The 20,513-nt window shown below is 39.8% G+C and overlaps 2 protein-coding genes and 1 long non-coding RNA gene across 5 annotated transcripts; 1 reads left to right on the top strand and 2 right to left on the bottom strand.

Annotated features, from left to right (window-relative positions):
• Positions 1–344: 344 nt before the first annotated feature.
• On the bottom strand, positions 345–4,475 carry LOC126766767 (uncharacterized). Its single transcript, XM_050484485.1, has 2 exons — positions 3,853–4,475; positions 345–3,783 (listed from the first exon to the last, which is right to left on the bottom strand). Exon 2 carries the CDS (start codon positions 2,771–2,773, stop codon positions 1,445–1,447), a length of 1,329 nt encoding a protein of 442 aa, XP_050340442.1. The 5' UTR covers positions 2,774–3,783; positions 3,853–4,475; the 3' UTR covers positions 345–1,444.
• Positions 4,476–13,794: 9,319 nt separating this feature from the next.
• On the top strand, positions 13,795–17,016 carry LOC126766765 (ATP-dependent DNA helicase pif1-like). Of its 2 annotated transcripts, none has more exons than XM_050484483.1 (2): positions 13,795–14,056; positions 14,126–17,016. In XM_050484483.1, the coding sequence occupies exon 2, from the start codon at positions 15,835–15,837 to the stop codon at positions 16,954–16,956; it is 1,122 nt and encodes a 373-aa protein (XP_050340440.1). In that variant the 5' UTR covers positions 13,795–14,056; positions 14,126–15,834; the 3' UTR covers positions 16,957–17,016. Both variants share the same exon structure in this region, with proteins under 2 accessions (XP_050340440.1, XP_050340441.1).
• Positions 17,017–17,507: 491 nt separating this feature from the next.
• LOC126766766 (uncharacterized) lies at positions 17,508–20,507 on the bottom strand. 2 transcript variants are annotated; one of them, XR_007668953.1, is made up of 4 exons: positions 19,435–20,507; positions 19,206–19,382; positions 18,004–18,325; positions 17,508–17,950 (listed from the first exon to the last, which is right to left on the bottom strand). It is a non-coding gene; the product is annotated as an uncharacterized LOC126766766 (long non-coding RNA). The 2 variants fall into 2 exon arrangements; XR_007668952.1 differs by having other exon boundaries at positions 19,206–20,507.
• Between the last annotated feature and the right edge of the window lie 6 nt (positions 20,508–20,513).

Consider the following 20,513-nt stretch of genomic DNA (forward strand, 5'->3'; position numbering starts at 1 on the left):
GACTTTGGTAACGGGCAAGGTGTTGTAAGTGGTAGAGCAGCTGCCATACTGCGATCCACTGAAGCTTATCCTTTGCTTGATGATTCGATCATACTGTTTTATAAATATCTATATATATAAAACTAGCTGTTACCCTGTGCGTTTCACTACACCTAAGTCGAATAAAACTCTTAAGGTTTTTTTACTTTGTGTTTATTTATTGTTGTAAAACTGTTACTTATTTATAAAACATTTATAAAACATAAACAATATTTTGTTTTTTTGCGTAAATGAACATTTTTGGTTTTCTAATTACACCTGGCGCCAACATGCGATTTACCCAACAAAACAAAAAATAAGAATCACCATAGCGGACGGACATACAGGCGCAAAATTTAGCAGCAACAACAACCACAGCAGCATAAGCAATATTAGCAGCGACAACAACAACAGCAGCAGAATCATTTGATCAACCACATCAGTTTTTATTTTATTTGGCACACCGGCAAATATATCGTCGATCACCCCGACAAGCACCTTGGTGTTCCCACTCTCGAACAGGCGACGAACAATTGGCCGTGGGAGAAGCACGGTTCTTCCAAATTGACGCCGCACGCTTGAAACGTTTGCCCTTGCGATTTGTTGATGGTCATCGCAAAGGCAAGATGTACTGGGAACTGCAAGCGCTTAAATTCAAACGGCATTTCCGTTTTAATCATGGGAATGTGTTGTAAGAGTACAACTTCACCTGCTGCCTTGCCATTTAGTATTGTTGCTTCAATCAAATTTGGCCACAATTTTTTGACTGAAAGTCTTGTGCCATTACACAAAGTCGGTGGCTTCAGATTTCGTAGAAGTATAATGGGTGAACCGACTTTCAGGACCAAACGATGCGGTGGCAGACCGGGGGGATCCAAAGAATTCAAGAATTCAGTTGGATAATTGACTACTTCATCTTGATTTAAAACGCTATCAATCGATGTACATATATGTTGTAGCTTCTCCTGGCAGTTTTTCTTGACTGGAAAAATTGATTTCGTTGACGTGTACATTTTTCGGTTCCAATATTGCGCGTTCACTTAAATAATCGTGGCGTTGATAGTGTTGAACAATATTCGGAAATACACTTTCAATCAATTCTTCTTTCGATTGTAAAAGTGTACAAAAGTTGTTCGGCAATGTGATCAAACCGGTATCATCGATTGGTATTTTGCCTTCGCCAATGTCCAACAACTGCTTCGAAAACGCCGCTGCGGATCGATCATTTTGCAGTTGGACTCGCATGTTGATGGTAAGAGTCAGCCTTTGAACATGTCTCCACAAAACTGACGATTTTAAACATACGTTTATTTCGTCGGGAGGAGTTGATCGAGGAATGACTGACAAAGTTTGCCGAAAATCGCCGGATAATAAGACTAATGCTCCGCCAAAAAGTTGTTGCTTTTGGCGTAAATCTTGCATTGTTCTATTGAATGCTTCTAATAACTTTTTGTATAGCCATTGGGCACTCATCCCATAGAACTATTCCAGCTCCTCGCAAAACTTTTGCCATTGTTGAATTCCTCGATATGTTGCACGTTGGTTTTTCAACGACTTGGATGTTCAACGATAATTTCAACACAGAATGTGCTGTTCGGCCGCCATCAAGTAGAGTAGCAGCGATGCCTGACGAATCAATTGCCAGCACAATTTTCTGCTGTGACCGTATAGTAGCAAGAATCAAAGAGATCAGAAACATTTTCCCTGTACCACCGGGCGCATCAAGAAAGTGGAATCCACCGGCGTTATTGTCAACCGCTCGTATAATCTTATCATAAGCATTTTTCTGCTGAATATTCAATTTGGTAATGTTAGCTTGTATGAAAGCACGCAATTCATTGCAATCGTATTGTTGTTCACGTTGAAGCTCATGGTCACGCACATCAATCGCTGAACGATTGGGCGCAGTTATGCCAAGTTGCGCTAATGCCTTATTCGCAATTGTAAGGCACAGATCTTCAACCAATATCAAAGCATCATTATACATTTGTAATGTATATTGCAAGTCTGCGTCCGATGCTCGATTACGCGCCAAAATTAATAAGTCCTCGGTCATGCAGTCTTTGTACTTATTCCACAGTTCTTGCGGATTTGACGGAAGGCATGTAGATATTATTATGGCGAATAGTACGCGTATTTGTTTTGGATGAGATGTGAGTGATGCGTCATGAAGTGCGGTGTCCCAATGCATATCATCTTCTAACAAATGCAATCGCTGACATGCTTCACGATACGTCGCACACAACTGACCGTCAACAGTTTTCAAATCATCAAATGATCTTGGTCCGCGCACGTTGACTAATAGCAGACGCAAATAGAAACATTCTGCGTTGTTCGGATGGATGGTGTAAATGCGTTCTATGGCATCGGTTTTACGGACATTTGGATAACCGTCAATACGCTCCCCTTGCTTTCGTCGTTGAAATGTTTTCGATGATGGATTCCAAGTGAAATATTGTGGTATTTCGGAATATAGCAATGTTCTTGCCAATTCATCGTTTTCACACAACTCGAAAAAGGTAGTTAGTGTTGTCCCCGGTGGTCGTGCTGCGCTCTGTTGTACATTGTCTGCAGTGAAATAAACGCGTTGACCATTTTCGAGATGAACTACCAAATGAAGAACAACGGGTTGCCAGTCGTGTATTGGGAACGATAAAATGCGCCATACCGCTTCGTTGCTGCTTATATAACGGCCCATTTGGTATTGCTGAATTTCATCGATGCTCTGATAATCAGCCACTCCAAAAACTGCCATATCACTTCCCTTATTTACGTATTTGCAGATGTATTTGATCGATTTGACAGAGTTGCAATATTCTACATTGATATGCGCTTCGAAAATTTTTGACAACAATGGTGAATACGGCACGACCCAACGATTATCAACATCAAAGTTTTGATTCCGAACTTTTATGACCGTTGAATTACCGCCATCTTGACGGATCGACGCCGATATAATGGATATCCGTCATTTCCAGTGATTGTATCATCAACTAAAGCTCTAGGATAGCGCTTTGAACACTTATTGTCAATCATGCATGGTGCCGTTGGATTAATAGCGCCGCAAGGGCCGTGGATCATGTTTTTTGTTACAACGTCGAACAGTTGTGGGTCGATTTCTTCATCTGGAATTTCCGCTGAGATGACTTTATCAATCTGATCTGGTCGTATTTTTCGAACTAACCAAATCAAGATGTGTGCATGCGGTAATCCTCTTTTCTGCCATTCGATCGAGTAGAATACAGCATCTAACTTCTCCAAAAACACGAAGTTTCACAATTAAATCCATCATTGCTTTTTGCTTTTCCCTGAATACACGTGCTGTTAAGTCGTGACGATCAGTTGTTGATTGACCGGGGAACAAATGGCATTTGATGTCATTCCACTTCGGATTGCACGTGAACGTTATGAACAGATCCGGTCTGCCGTAATGGCGCACATACGACATCGCATCTTGCGCATACTCGTGCATATGGCGCGGACTGCCGATGTATGTGGCTGGCAATATTGTTAGACGTCCAATGCTATTCACATTTGCATCATTCATTACGGCATCTCTCAAATGGATGTACTCTTCAGAACGCAATTTCGCTTGGTTGAATCGAATAAAGTTGAGACGTTCTGTCTCGATCTTCGCATACATGTCAACCAAATACTGATTGAAAAGCTTGCGACATTTCAGGATGTAGTTGTCTTCTTGCGGACGAATCATTATTCGGCATGGATAGAAGTTCATCGCACTGAGTTTTTTCGATGTTTCTTGGCCTATAAATGAACAATACACAAAATATTGAATCGTAAGTAACATTTCTTCTCAGAAATTGTACTTTTTACCAGTAGTTGGATTTATCAATCGCATATTGATGTGATAGCCGTCATCACCTCTCCAGAATAATATCGGATACTGTAATGCATCATAACTACGGTGTAGCTCGAAAACACGCTGAAGTTGTTCGTTTCTACGGTGCAGTACAATATCTCGCGAATCAAACTGTTCGCCAACAATGACAATTGCCACCTCATCGATTGTTGGTGCGTTGAATCGTCTGGCATGCTGCCCCATCGGCATTTTGTCTGCTCTGATGACGATTCGATGGTTATCAGACGGCATGCGGTCCAATGCGATTTTGAACAATCGAATCAATTCATTGTGTTCATTGAGAAATCTTTGCAAATTTGGTACGATTTCTCGCCTTGTGCCGATTGCAATGTTACATCGTTGATTTAGTTGGTCATTTTCATTACCGATGAAATATATTTGCAAAAATTGATAGTCGGCGTCGGCAAATGGTATGAGCGAGCCTACTCGATGGTATATTTGTCCCTGAATCTGTAGAATAAATATGTCAAATGTTTCACTGGAAATTCCATGCAAAGTAATCACCTTGAACGTCGGCATAAATGAATCTCTAATGATCTTTGTGGCACCAAAAGAAGTCATTTGAAAGCATGAATTGTATGCTTGTATGTTCTGCAAGAAATGCTTAGACGTCGGCGATTCCCCAGTGAGCAAGGAATGTAATGGTTCTGGTGGCGGTTCCAATGCAGGCAGTTTCACTTTGCCACTGGAGCAGCACATGCCAGCTGTTTCTCCTCGAAACTTCGCTGCATAGCAATGCATACAAATAATATCCATTGCTCCAATGGCACCATGCAGGCTGTAGTCGCAGTCAGGATCGTAGTGAAAGCCAACATGTTCCATTTGATCGCGAAGGCGGAGCGGAACTCGGCCTTGACGGTAATTTGGCCGTTGATTGTCGGCGAATTCAGCTCTAATCTGTGCACGCCGCTCCCTGTACACCGCTCTACCTCGGGCATTCACTTGAGCGCGTTGCTCTTCGCTTTGATTTCTTCTTGATATTAACATTCGACGTGAATCACTCGTATGCCTGCCAACCGTATTACGTTGGCGTAGTCGAGGCATTTTCTAGAGTGGAGAGAATTGAAAAATTATCCTAAAACTACATCTTAAACTATGAATTATACCCGCACACGCATATGCAATAAGACCCACCAACAGTGTATTTGCAAACCGCATGTAAGCACTTACGAAACAATAACAATACTCACTTGCTTTGTGTGTGTTGCACGGTCAGCAGAAAAACACAAAATCGGTTCGAATAAATGTAGCAAATCGATTGAATTAAATCTGGAAAAAACAAACAATTTTGAAACACTTTTTTTTACACACACCGCGCATTTTCAAGCGACAATCGAACCGCATGGCATCACATACGAAACAACAACCATACTCACTTGCTTTGTGTTTTACGCAGAATGTTAATCACGTTGAAATCTTAGAAAAATTCACACAATTTTGAAACATTTTGTTTGAACGAATGACAGTCAAAAACGATCAGCGTCAATGTTTTTTACTAACTGTAAACATCCGCAAGTTGATTCTGTTTATTAGTAAAAGGCATTTGACAGGACTGCCAATCTTGCGGCAAAACATTATTTCATGAGAATTTGTTTAGGCGGGATGTAACATTTTTTTTTTGCAATTTTTGCAAAACGTGCAATGATACACACATTAAATTCCTTATGTGCACCCTCCCAACAGACCCCAATCACCCCCGAAAATTTCATTGAAATCGGGCAAGCCGTCTAGGAGGAGTATGCAAACAGGAAGTTTTGCCACTTAATTTTATATATATAGAAAAAAAAAAATGATATATCACGCCTATAAAAATTCGCATGAAATAATGGTTTGCCGCAAGATTGGCAGTCCTGTCAAATGCCTTTTACTAATAAACAGAAACAACTGGCGGATGATTACAATTAATAAAAAAACATTGACATTGCATGTTGATCGTTTTTGCCTGTCATTCGTTCTTTCTTTGGATGACTGTCAAGTTAACAAGACATACAAAACGTAAGTGTTCCAAATGCACTGAGTGTATCAAAAAAAATGTTTCAACATTGTGTGTATTTTTCTCAGATTTCAACGTGATTAACATTCTGCGTACAACACAAAGTGAGTATTGTTGTTGTTTCATATGTGATGCCATGCGGTTCGATTGTCGCTTGAAAATTCGCGATGTGTGTAAAAAAAAGTGTTTCAACATTGTGTGTTTTTTCCAGATTTAATTCCATCGATTTGCTACATTTATTCGAACCGATTTTGTGCTTTCTGCTGACCGTGCAACACACACAAAGCAAGTGAGTATTGTTATTGTTTCGTAAGTGCTTCCATGCGGTTCGCAAATACACTGTTGGTGGGTCTTATTGCATATGCATGTGTGGGTAAAATACATAGTTTGAGATGTAGTTTTAGGTTAATTTTTCCATTTTTATTTATGTACTTCAAATATGCATACTCTAGCACGACCACCGGGGACAACACAACTACCTTTTTCGAGTTGTGTGAAAACGATGAATTTGCAAGAACATTGCTATATTCTGAATTACCACAATATTTCACTTGAAATCCATCATCGAAAACATTTCAACGACGAAAGCAAGGGGAGCGTGTTGACGGTTATCCAAATGTCCGTAAAATCGATGCCATAAGACGCATTTACACCATCCATCCGAACAACGCCGATTGTTTTTATTTGCGTCTGCTATTAGTCAACGTGCGCGGAACAAGATCATTTGATGATTTGAAAACTGTTGACGGTCAGTTGTGTGCGACGTATCGTGAAGCATGTGTTTTTTTTTTTTTTATAGTAGGAGGAAGCATCGAAAGCCGGAGTGCGGGACTTTAATCCGCTAAACCTAACCTACTCCCACCTTATGTCTCTCCCACGGGACCACTGGACAAAGTATTACTTCGTGGGAGAGAAGAAGACGTTTAAGTCTCCTCTATTGCACGGACTGACTGACGCCTAATCTGTTCTAAATGTCTCAATTTTGTCATAATTAGATTTGCCGCTCCGCTAACAGCTTTCCACTTTACAGAGGACTCGCACATATGTGCAGTCAAATTTTCCACCGAGAAACTACCCCCCAGGGTGGTTTTCAACTTTTCCCTTATACTTGAAAACCGAGGGCAATATAAGAACACGTGTTCAGAGTCTTCTATACACTCTGTACACGTCGGACAGTATGGACTAAAGTCATGACGATATTTGAATAGGTAGCTTCTGAAGCAACCATGCCCACTGAGTATTTGGGTAAGGTGGTAGTCAAGGTCCCCATATTGTCTACCTATCCACGAATGTATGTCCGAGATCAGTCGGTAGGTCCAACGTCCTTTGCATGAAGTTTGCCACCGCTGCTGCCACATTTCAATGCTTTTTATTCTCTCACCTCTTTTTGCTGTGGTAGACATCTCCGACAAGTTATATATTCGCGCGAATTCGTCTCCCTGGATGTCAATCGGTGCCATACTGGCTAGTACCTCAGCAGCGTCATTTGAAATGGTTCGGAAAGCACTTATCACGCGTATTGCTGAAAGCCTATGCACTGTGTTAATTGGTCTAGCATATGATTTTATTTCTAGCGCCTGTATCCATATTGGAGCCGCATACAGGATAACTGAACTTATTACCTTAGCTATTAAACATGGTCGGCTGGAACGCACACAGCCTTTATTTGCCATCATTCTAGATAACGCATTATATATTTTATTTGCTTTACGCGTCGCATTTTCCAAGTGTTCCTTGAACTTGAGTCGCGAGTCCACTATTACCCCAAGGTACTTCAACTGCGGCTGTGAAGTAATCTCACATTCTCCTATGGTGAGCGATATTTTCTCCTCAATTTTCCTGGAGCTTATGAGCAGGACTTCTGTTTTCTGCTCAGCAAGCTCTAGACTCATGGTAGCGAACCATCTGCGCAAACCATTTATGCTGTCGTTGCATTTGATCCGAAGGTCATCCAGATGTTTAGCTACAGCTACCACTATGAGGTCATCCGCATGTGCGATTGTTTTCACATTTTGTGGTTGCGGTATTCTTAGCACTCCGCCGTACATCAGGTTCCATAGCAGCGGGCCTAAAACCGAGCCTTGTGGAACTCCACTGGAGATAGTGTAGCTCTGAGTGCCTTCGTCCGTCTCGAATAGCAATCTCCTATTTTGAAAGTAACTCATTATAATATTTATTAGATAATGAGGAGCGTGTATGTAGAGCTTTTATTATATTTGCCCATTTTGCGGATTTGAACGCGTTCTTTACATCCAGGGTTATTAGCGCGCAGTATTTTTTTGTACCACCTTTCCATCTTTTTCCACTTATTGCACATTTCGCAGTGTCGACTACTTCTCTTAGTGCGTCGATAGTGGACCTCTTTTTAATAAAGCCGTATTGTCTCTCTGATAATCCGCCGGCTTTTGGATTGCTATCTCCAAGCGGTTTCTTACAATGCTTTCGTACACTTTCCCAATTGTGTCGAGCATGCAAAGAGGTCGATAAGATGAAGGTTCTTCTGGTGGCTTTTTCGGCTTTGGCAGTAGAACCAGACGTTGTATCTTCCACGGGTCGGGGAATACCTCTTCTAATATACACGCATTGTACATGTTAACAAATAAACCGGACCTTAGAGTTATGGCTTCTTTAAGGGCTCTATTTGGTATACCATCTATTCCAGGCGCTTTGGAGTTTTTGATTTTTTTCACAATAGCCAATAGTTCGTCTTCTGTGACTAATAGAGGTGGCTCCGTAGCTTCGTTTCGTCTAATAAAGGAAATGGAGGCATGTGTCGGGAATAACGTTTCGACAACATTTTTTATAAATAATGCGTTCTTGGGCTGCTGCGACTTACTTTTGAACTTCGACATACAAATTTTGTATGCCGTTCCCCAGGGGTCTATGTTGGCTTCTTCGCAGAGCTTTTCGAAACAGGATCTCTTACTACGGATAATGGCTGACTTCAGGAGCTTTTTTTGGCATTTAAATGCTTCTCTAAGGCTGATTTCGTTATCACTTCCCTGATTACGCTGTAGGCGGCGTCTAGCTGAGTGACAAAGCTTCCTCAGCTTGGCAATTTCGTCGTTCCACCAGTATACCGGCTTTCGATTGTTATAGTATCTCGTCCTGCGCATAGTTGCATCCCAAGCTGCGCCTGATGCATTTGCCGTACTCCAGACACTCTCAAAAACGTCAGTATCAAATTCCTTTGGCGCCAACTTCGTTTTCGGGAGGTATTTCTCGGACAGTGTTCCGTTTCTTGGGAGAACGAGACCTCAGCAATTATAGCCATATGGTCACTATTTGTGTACATATCTGACACCTTCCACTTAGTATGCCTGCTAAGCGAGTCGTTAACAAACATTAAATCTATTATTGAACCTTTATTTCCCTTTTGAAAGGTATTTTGTGTGCCACTGTTTAGAATCGTAAGGTTTGTTTGACTCAAAAATTCTAGAATGAGGCGACCACGATGATTAGTAATTCTGCTACCCCATGCAGTAGACTATGCGTTAAAATCTCCCGCTATTATTATTGGCGATTTGCTTCTGATTTCTAGGGATAGCTCCAGGAGAAAGTCTTCAAATTCGCTAATTGTTGCACTAGGACGAGCATAACAGCTTACAAAAAAATATTCCTTGTATATTCGCCCATGTAAAGCCGTTATGGGTTTCGTTGGAACGTGATGTGAAGGCTTGACCTTTGCAGGCCCATATTGCCACCTTGCCACTTATATCTTTATTCCAAGTGCTTTCCGAACGTTGAGAATATTGTTCGCTTAATAGAGCGACATCTATGTTTTCTTCTAGCACTGTCTGTTTCAGAAGGTCTTGTGCTGCAGCGCAATGGTTGAGATTTAGTTGCAACATTTTCATGATTTCGTTGACTTCAACATATCTGCGTATTTAGGACAAACCGTACTTAAAACGGAGTGCTCCCCCTTACAGAGCATACAACTTGGGGAATTTGTACATGACTTTGCTACGTGACCTGGGGTTCCGCAACGTGTACAAAGGGAAGACCTATCAATGGGGCTGCAACATTTGTGTGCTATATGTCCAAGTTGGAAGCACCTAAAACAACGAGTAATAAGTGAAAATTCCCGGAGGCGACAGATAGACCACCCGATCTTAACTTTACCACACTTGAGTAAAGTTTTGGCATCCTCAGCTCGTAGGCATATAGGGTCTATTTGAGTGGCACTGCGAGTTTTCCGCAGATTTTTTATATTTTGCTTCCCCAGGTTTTGGATCCCACACTCCTTTTGTAATGCCTCACAGATTTCTTCAGGGGTGGTTATCTCGTCCAAGTCTTTGCACACAATGGTAATATTATGGGATTTTGGCTGTATTACGGCCATCTCACCAATAACTCCCTCTAGGGCGCTTTCGAACGCGTCGGCTCTCTTTTCTGCTTGATTTTTTAATTCAATCAGTAGGTCTCCTTTGAGGGTTTTTCTAATGTACCTCACATTTGAACCCAGTTCTTCAAGGCCTTTGTCAAATTTTATTTTCTTCAGGATATCGGCATACGACACTCCCTCCTTTTTTGTTAAGATAATAGCGTCTGGTTTCGATCTGATTCTCTTCTCGATCGGTTTCTTCTTTCTGACAACGTCTATCCATTTCTCGCCTGCGGTCTTGTCTCCCAAACCGTCTTTGTGCATGAGTTTAGTGACCTCACTATATGTCGCTTGCACTTTGTGGCTCATGTTTTTGGGCTTCTTCGTTGGTGGCAAATATCCCAATATCTCGCGTGGTCTATTCGGTGCATTTTTTTCACTTTGAATAGGGGATACCTGCGACGCTTTCCCCACCATGACTCTTTTCGACAGATTCTCCTGCTTTTCATACAAGCTTGTGATGCAGTTTACTAGATCACGCATAGCTTGATTTATATGTCTCTGTCCGGACATCATGCTTTCGAGCTCTCTAATTTTTATACCCAATTTGCAGAAAATATTGGGATTTTCACTGTTCTGAAGCTGCTCAGATTTATCGCCTTTGCCTGTTTGGTCGGCATATTCACATCTTTTTGCTGATCCAGCAGCGGCGGATTCTTCATGTTTGCCTTTTGGAGGCGTTCTCAAAATTTTTGAGTTCCTCCGAAAAGGATTCTCTGGTGTATATCCCAAACTATTCTCAGAGGCCATAACTCTGCCAGAAAATAGTTGGGAACACCTCTCAGTGGGTACGTTCAGTCCTTTGCCTTAACAAACCTTACTTGTATTTTGTGGGCTGGCAATGCCGTAACCCAAAACAAAACGAATAAGGAGAAGAAGGAGAAACGAAACAAAAACAAAAAACAGCTGGTTGACCAAGTCAAAACGGCAAAATATAATTGAGTGCACGTTTTGATTCACTGTTACGTGGGGAAATTCCTATTTAATTTTTATTTAAATTTGCCAAAAAGGGGCAGGTAAGTGCCAAATAAATATATTCTAATGAACCAATTTATTGTACTTATCTAATTTTGTGATTAGCATCCAGTCAAACAAAAGCTCCAGTCTCCCGGTAAGTCTTAGACAGAAACAAGTTTTCTATCGCTTTAAAACACCACAAAATTCTTGCAAATATCCTAGATCCTGAAGCATGTCGGCGATTGCATTTGTTAGAAGACGATATGCATTGGGACACCGGACTTCATGACGCATCACTCACATCTCATCCAAAACAAATATGCGTACTATTTGCCATAATAATATCTACATGCCTTCCGTCAAATCCGCAATAACTGTGGAATAAGTACAAAGACTGCATGACAGAGGACTTATTAATTTTGGCCAAGCGTTCATAGCGACGTCGCTTTTTGATCCTTCGATGTCGGCTCTTCCTATCATTGTGAAGCAAAATTCACCAAGCGTTGGATTGTTCACCCATTCAAGGGAACGTGAGCTGGGTTTAGACCGTCGTGAGACAGGTTAGTTTTACCCTACTAATGACAATTGTTATTGCGACAGCATTCCTGCGTAGTACGAGAGGAACCGCAGGTACGGACCAATGGTACAATACTTGTTCGAGCGAACAGTGGTATGATGCTACGTCCGTTGGATTATGCCTGAACGCCTCTAAGGTCGTATCCGTGCTGGACTGCAATGATAAATATGGGGCAATTGCATTGTATGGCTTCTCTAAACCATTTAAAGTTTATAAATTTTATTTATAAACGACAATGGATATATGTGATGCCAATGTTATTTGTAACATAGCAAATGCGGGAGGATTAAATATCACCTGTATGACGCGCTATTTACTTATTAAAACATTATTTAATACAATGTCAATGCCTAGAATCAATTGTAAACGACTTTGGTAACGGGCAAGGTGTTGTAAGTGGTAGAGCATACTGTTTTATAAATATCTATATATATAAAATTAAGTGGCAAAACTTCCTGTTCGCATACTCCTCCTAGACGGATTGCCCGATTACAATGAAATTTTCAGGAGTGATTGGGGTCTGTTTGGAGGGTGCACATAAGAAATTTGAAATGTGTATCATTGCACGTTTTGCAAAAATTGCAAAAAAAAAAAAAAATGTTACATCCCGCCTAAACAAATTCTCATGAAATAATGTTTTGCCGCAAGATTGGCAGTCCTGTCAAATGCCTTTTACTAATAAACAGAATCAACTTGCGGATGTTTACAATTAGTAAAAAACATTGACGCTGATCGTTTTTGACTGTCATTCGTTCAAAAAAAATGTTTCAAAATTGTGTGAATTTTTCTAAGATTTCAACGTGATTAACATTCTGCGTACAACACAAAGCAAGTGAGTATGGTTGTTGTTTCGTATGTGATGCCATGCGGTTCGATTGTCGCTTGAAAATGCGCGGTGTGTGTAAAAAAAGTGTTTCAAAATTGTTTGTTTTTTCCAGATTTAATTCAATCGATTTGCTACATTTATTCGAACCGATTTTGTGTTTTTCTGCTGACCGTGCAACACACACAAAGCAAGTGAGTATTGTTATTGTTTCGTAAGTGCTTACATGCGGTTTGCAAATACACTGTTGGTGGGTCTTATTGCATATGCGTGTCTGAGTATAATTCATAGTTTAAGATGTAGTTATAGGATAATTTTTCAATTTTTATTTATGAACTTCAAATATGCATACTCTAGAAAATGCCTCGACTACGCCAACGTAATACGGTTGGCAGGCATACGAGTGATTCACGTCGAATGTTAATATCAAGAAGAAATCAAAGCGAAGAGCAACGCGCTCAAGTGAATGCCCGAGGTAGAGCGGTGTACAGGGAGCGGCGTGCACAGATTAGAGCTGAATTCGCCGACAATCAACGGCCAAATTACCGTCAAGGCCGAGTTCCGCTCCGCCTTCGCGATCAAATGGAACATATTGGCTTTCACTACGATCCTGACTGCGACTACAGCCTGCATGGTGCCATTGGAGCAATGGATATTATTTGTATGCATTGCAATGCAGCGAAGTTTCGAGGAGAAACAGCTGGCATGTGCTGCTCCAGTGGCAAAGTGAAACTGCCTGCATTGGAACCGCCACCAGAACCATTACATTCCTTGCTCACTGGGGAATCGCCGACGTCTAAGCATTTCTTGCAGAACATACAAGCATACAATTCATGCTTTCAAATGACTTCTTTTGGTGCCACAAAGATCATTAGAGATTCATTTATGCCGACGTTCAAGGTGATTACTTTGCATGGAATTTCCAGTGAAACATTTGACATTTTTATTCTACAGATTCAGGGACAAATATACCATCGAGCAGGCTCGCTCATACCATTTGCCGACGCCGACTATCAATTTTTGCAAATATATTTCATCGGTAATGAAAATGACCAACTAAATCAACGATGTAACATTGCAATCGGCACAAGGCGAGAAATCGTACCAAATTTGCAAAGATTTCTCAATGAACACAATGAATTGATTCGATCCGTCTGATAACCATCGAATCGTCATCAGAGCAGACAAAATGCCGATGGGGCAGCATGCCAGACGATTCAACGCACCAACAATCGATGAGGTGGCAATTGTCATTGTTGGCGAACAGTTTGAATCGCGAGATATTGTACTGCACCGTAGAAACGAACAACTTCAGCGTGTTTTCGAGCTACACCGTAGTTATGATGCATTACAGTATCCGATATTATTCTGGAGAGGTGATGACGGCTATCACATCAATATGCGATTGATAAATCCAACTACTGGTAAAAAGTACAATTTCTGAGAAGAAATGTTACTTACGATTCAATATTTTGTGTATTGTTCATTTATAGGCCAAGAAACATCGAAAAAACTCAGTGCGATGAACTTCTATTCATGCAGAATAATGATTCGTCCGCAAGAAGACAACTACATCCTGAAATGTCGCAAGCTTTTCAATCAGTATTTGGTTGACATGTATGCGAAGATCGAGACAGAACGTCTCAACTTTATTCGATTCAACCAAGCGAAATTGCGTTCTGAAGAGTACATCCATTTGAGAGATGCCGTAATGAATGATGCAAATGTGAATAGCATTGGACGTCTAACAATATTGCCAGCCACATACATCGGCAGTCCGCGCCATATGCACGAGTATGCGCAAGATGCGATGTCGTATGTGCGCCATTACGGCAGACCGGATCTGTTCATAACGTTCACGTGCAATCCGAAGTGGAATGACATCAAATGCCATTTGTTCCCCGGTCAATCAACAACTGATCGTCACGACTTAACAGCACGTGTATTCAGGGAAAAGCAAAAAGCAATGATGGATTTAATTGTGAAACTTCGTGTTTTTGGAGAAGTTAGATGCTGTATTCTACTCGATCGAATGGCAGAAAAGAGGATTACCGCATGCACACATCTTGATTTGGTTAGTTCGAAAAATACGACCAGATCAGATTGATAAAGTCATCTCAGCGGAAATTCCAGATGAAGAAATCGACCCACAATTGTTCGACGTTGTAACAAAAAACATGATCCACGGCCCTTGCGGCGCTATTAATCCAACGGCACCATGCATGATTGACAATAAGTGTTCAAAGCGCTATCCTAGAGCTTTAGTTGATGATACAATCACTGGAAATGACGGATATCCATTATATCGGCGTCGATCCGTCAAGATGGCGGTAATTCAACGGTCATAAAAGTTCGGAATCAAAACTTTGATGTTGATAATCGTTGGGTCGTGCCGTATTCACCATTGTTGTCAAAAATTTTCGAAGCGCACATCAATGTAGAATATTGCAACTCTGTCAAATCGATCAAATACATCTGCAAATACGTAAATAAGGGAAGTGATATGGCAGTTTCCGGAGTGGCTGATTATCAGAGCATCGATGAAATTCAGCAATACCAAATGGGCCGTTATATAAGCAGCAACGAAGCGGTATGGCGCATTTTATCGTTCCCAATACACGACTGGCAACCCGTTGTTCTTCATTTGGTAGTTCATCTCGAAAATGGTCAACGCGTTTATTTCACTGCAGACAATGTACAACAGAGCGCAGCACGACCACCGGGGACAACACTAACTACCTTTTTCGAGTTGTGTGAAAACGATGAATTTGCAAGAACATTGCTATATTCCGAAATACCACAATATTTCACTTGGAATCCATCATCGAAAACATTTCAACGACGAAAGCAAGGGGAGCGTATTGACGGTTATCCAAATGTCCGTAAAACCGATGCCATAGGACGCATTTACACCATCCATCCGAACAACGCAGAATGTTTCTATTTGCGTCTGCTATTAGTCAACGTGCGCGGACCAAGATCATTTGATGATTTGAAAACTGTTGACGGTCAGTTGTGTGCGACGTATCGTGAAGCATGTCAGCGATTGCATTTCTTAGAAGATGATATGCATTGGGACACCGCACTTCATGACGCATCACTCACATCTCATCCAAAACAAATACGCGTACTATTCGCCATAATAATATCTCCATGCCTTCCGTCAAATCCGCAATAACTGTGGAATAAGTACAAAGACTGCATGACCGAGTGGTTATTAATTTTGGCGCGTAATCGAGCATCGGACGCAGACTTGCAATATACATTACAAATGTATAATGATGCTTTGATATTGGTTGAAGATCTGTGCCTTACAATTGCGAATAAGGCATTAGCGCAACTTGGCATAACTGCGCCCAATCGTTCAGCGATGGATGTGCGTGACCATGAGCTTCAACGTGAACAACAATACGATTGCAATGAATTGCGTGCTTTCATACAAGCTAACATTACCAAATTGAATATTCAGCAGAAAAATGCTTATGATAAGATTATACGAGCGGTTGACAATAACGCCGATGGATTCTACTTTCTTGATGCGCCCGGTGGTACAGGGAAAACGTTTCTGATCTCTTTGATTCTTGCTACTATACGGTCACAGCAGAAAATTGTGCTGGCAATTGCTTCGTCAGGCATCGCTGATACTCTACTTGATGGCGACCGAACAGCACATTCTGCGTTGAAATTAGCGTTGAACATCCAAGTCGTTGAAACACCAACGTGCAACATATCGAGGAATTCAACAATGGCAAAAGTTTTGCGAGGAGTTGGAATAGTTCTATGGGATGAGTGCCCAATGGCTAACAAAAAGTTATTAGAAGCATTCAATAGAACAATGCAAGATTTACGCCAAAAGCAACAACTTTTTGGCGGAGCATTAGTCTTATTATCCGGCGATTTTCGGCAAACTTTGTCAGTCATTCCTCGATCAACTCCTCCCGACGAAATAAACGTATGTTTAAAATCGTCAGTTTTGTGGAGACATGTTCAAAGGCTGACTCTTACCATCAACATGCGAGTCCAACTGCAAAATGATCGATCTGCAGCGGCGTTTTCGAAGCAGTTGTTGGACATTGGCGAAGGCAAAATACCAATCGATGATACCGGTTTGATCACATTGCCGAACAACTTTTGTACACTTTTACAATCGAAAGAAGAATTGATTGAAAGTGTATTTCCGAATATTGTTCAACACTATCAACGCCACGATTATTTAAGTGAACGCGCAATATTGGAACCGAAAAATGTACACGTCAACGAAATCAATTTTTCCAGTCAAGAAAAACTGCCAGGAGAAGCTACAACATATATGTACATCGATTGATAGCGTTTTAAATCAAGATGAAGTAGTCAATTATCCAACTGAATTCTTGAATTCTTTGGATCCCCCGGTCTGCCACCGCATCGTTTGGTCCTGAAAGTCGGTTCCCCCATTATACTTCTACGAAATCTGAAGCCTCCGACCTTGTGTAATGGCACAAGACTTTCAGTCAAAAAGTTGTGGCCAAATTTGATTGAAGCAACAATACTAAATGGCAAGGCAGCAGGTGAAGTTGTACTCTTACAACACATTCCCATGATTAAAACGGAAATGCCGTTTGAATTTAAGCGCTTGCAGTTCCCAGTACGTCTTGCCTTTGCGATGACCATCAACAAATCGCAAGGGCAAACGTTTCAAGTGTGCGGCGTCAATTTGGAAGAACCGTGCTTCTCCCACGGCCAATTGTTCGTCGCCTGCTCGAGAGTGGGAACACCAAGGTGCTTATTCATTTACGCGCCAGGTGGAAAAACCAAAAATGTTGTATACCAATATGTTTTATAAATGTTTTATAAATAAGTAACAGTTTTACAACAATAAATAAAACACAAAGTAAAAACCCTTAAGAGTTTTATTCGATTTAGGTGTAGCGAAACGCACAGGGTAACAGCTAGTTTATTATAAAATTATGCAAAATAGCACAAGACAACACCACTTGAGAGACACTCTTTAAAGAAATTACATCAATATGATTAAGTATTTTGAATTTTTGTCCTAAAACACCAAATGCTTGTTCTATAAGCACTCGGGTAGAGCTAAGGTAGTAATTAAATTTCCTATTATCAGTAGTAAGGCGCTCATTGTCCCTAAATGGGACTATCAAATATTTAGAAAGGGGATACGCTGCGTCAGCTAAAATTATGCCACCACTAGCTATTGGAACCTCGCCGAATGTGATTCCTTTAAAAATTGGGCAGCTTTTCCAAACGTTAGCATGGTGGCAACTTCCAGGAAAGCCAATAAATACATCCAAAAACCGAAGCTTACTGTCGCATATAGCCTAAAATTTGTTTTTTTTACAAATTAATTAAAGCAAATCAATTTATTAGGAACCTGCATGATCATAGAATGTACTCCCTTACGGTCGTAGTAGCTAATTGCATCATGTTTTGGTGTATTTATTTTAAAGTGAATTCCATCCATACACCCAATAACGAAAGGAAAGGAGTTCGCTCTTATTGTCTGGAAGCTTTCCATTATTTGCTGTTGCTCAGTAACCGTGGGCCACGAAATTTCGCCTTTAAGACAGCATATTGTTTTTATAGTTTTGAAAATTAATTTATGAGATGTTCCTTTGCCCACATCAAAGCGATCAGACAGTTCGCGATACCTTGTTCTGCTGTTACCCAGTTTCCATAATGTAAAATATCGTCACCTGAAATGCAAAATAACGTAACAACATTTTCGGAAATTTACAGTGGCATGAATGAAACATGAAATAAAATGGAACATGAGTGAAAGAAGATTTTAATATTGGTTAAAACTGGTTTATATCTGACCGCAGAACATGAAAATGTTGAACATATGTAATATTATGTATGTAATTTGAAGTAGTGAAGCGTAATCAATAAGACACTCAATTTCGAATTTTTTGATGATACGTTATTTTGCATTTCAGGTGACGATATAGGGATTGCTTCAATGAATATTTGGTATCCATTGGGGACCAAAAAAGGATAAGAGCGTTTTCTAATTTCTAAGATACACATTTAGCTATGAAAATACCTAACTTACAACAAATACCGCGCGAGCCATCCGAAAATGAGAGAGAAAAATATCATCTGGATATGACTCTACAATTTTAAAAAAATTGCGTACTTTTGTCACTTTTCTTCTTTTACAGCTTTCCTTTAACAAAAGCTCTCTTCTCCGTATCATAATCCTTCTTCTTTTGTTTCTATTTTTTAAAAAATTGTCACTTTGCTTTTCCATAATCTCATCAGTTATTAAATACGTTAAAATTTCCATTTTAACGATAAGTTTTTATAGCATAACGTTCTGTGAAAATTATGCTCGCAATATTGCTGCAGATTATCAGCAACAGAGTATCAAGTAAGTAACAGGGTTGCAATATTGCGGTATTTATTGTTCAACTCGAACATACCCGATTTGTCTACTTTAATAGATTTTTTGAAAAAGGTCAATAACACTTCTTTACAAGAATTCTTGTTACAAACACTCGTAAGTTTGATGCAATGATTTTGATATTAAAAATTATGATTTATTTTATTATATTCAATAAGTACTCTACTTACATAATCCTTTGTGTGTAAATATAGGGTGTGTTTTTATATCTGTAATTCTACGTATCTACTTCCTCTGCTGCTGTTGCTGCTACTGCTTTTTTCTTACGATTTTCTTTCTAGATTAGGATGGTCTGTTGCGCGTTCTCGCGTTGGGCGTCAATTATTAGTTTGTGTTATACAATATTTCTGTATTGTATGAAATATTATAAATTATAAATAATATGATATTCGACAGCACCTCTATAAAACTAACAACTTGAATATAAAAGCACTTATGATGCTGGAGCCGAAACAGAGGATATTCGCTGCTGGCTACGTGCTATAGGTGTACAATTTATCATCAAGCGAGTAGCGTTCAAACTGCATTTTACTGACTCAGGCCACGTGCGAGTTTTTCTACTGCGAAAAAGCTACTGGAGGAGTTATACACGGAAACTTAAAATGAAAATACTATTTTCCTGAAATTGGAGTTTATTCTATATTTTATCTTCTTTATTTCTTTTGGTTCTTTAGCAAAGTATTTACATTGTCGTTATTATGTGAATAAATACAAGATATTAAAACGATAAATATTGAATTAAATCAGTTTGTTGTTATCGTATGAAAAGTGCATTATAGAAGTGTAAAATTAAATATTATACAAACAAATACACATTTAAAATTGTTAAATTTATAAATTTTATATACAAATAACTCAAAACGTCTTCTATATGTATTCATAATCTTAATATGGAGAACCTCTTTTACCAGCCCATACCCGTTTTTATCTCAAATCCGGGGGATGGTATTCTAAAATTCATCCGCTAATAATCTTTATAAACATTTTAAAAGATCTATAATTTATTTCCAAAATATATATGGGCTAGGCTTTTGTATAACATCCCCAAATTCACGGATAAAATTGGAATGGGCGAATAGAGGATGATTAAGATATTCGCATTTAAAGTCCAAAAATTTACAAATTAAAGCGTGCAAATTTTTCTATGCAGCATAAATTTTGCACTCATATTTTTATAGCCACGAACACATCACGAAACAGTTTTCACACATTTATTTATTAGGGCAAATGGTCTTGCACCAGATTGTGAATTGCCCTATTATTTAATAGTGCACAAATGGTTTTAAATCGTTATTAAATTTGACAGATTTACGCAATAACAAAACGAGTAATACAGAAATCATAATCGTGTGATGGGTTTGTTACATCTTTCAGTGTTTCACTTCTCTTGGTAAATGCCAACGCAGAATCTAGTTCGACGCGAAAGAACTATGAAAATTCGGTGTTGGATCGATTAGGGTTAGTTTTTTGTTTGAAGC

This window comes from Bactrocera neohumeralis, unplaced genomic scaffold, assembly GCF_024586455.1.
Source record: "Bactrocera neohumeralis isolate Rockhampton unplaced genomic scaffold, APGP_CSIRO_Bneo_wtdbg2-racon-allhic-juicebox.fasta_v2 ctg2486, whole genome shotgun sequence".
Lineage (NCBI taxonomy): Eukaryota > Metazoa > Arthropoda > Insecta > Diptera > Tephritidae > Bactrocera > Bactrocera neohumeralis.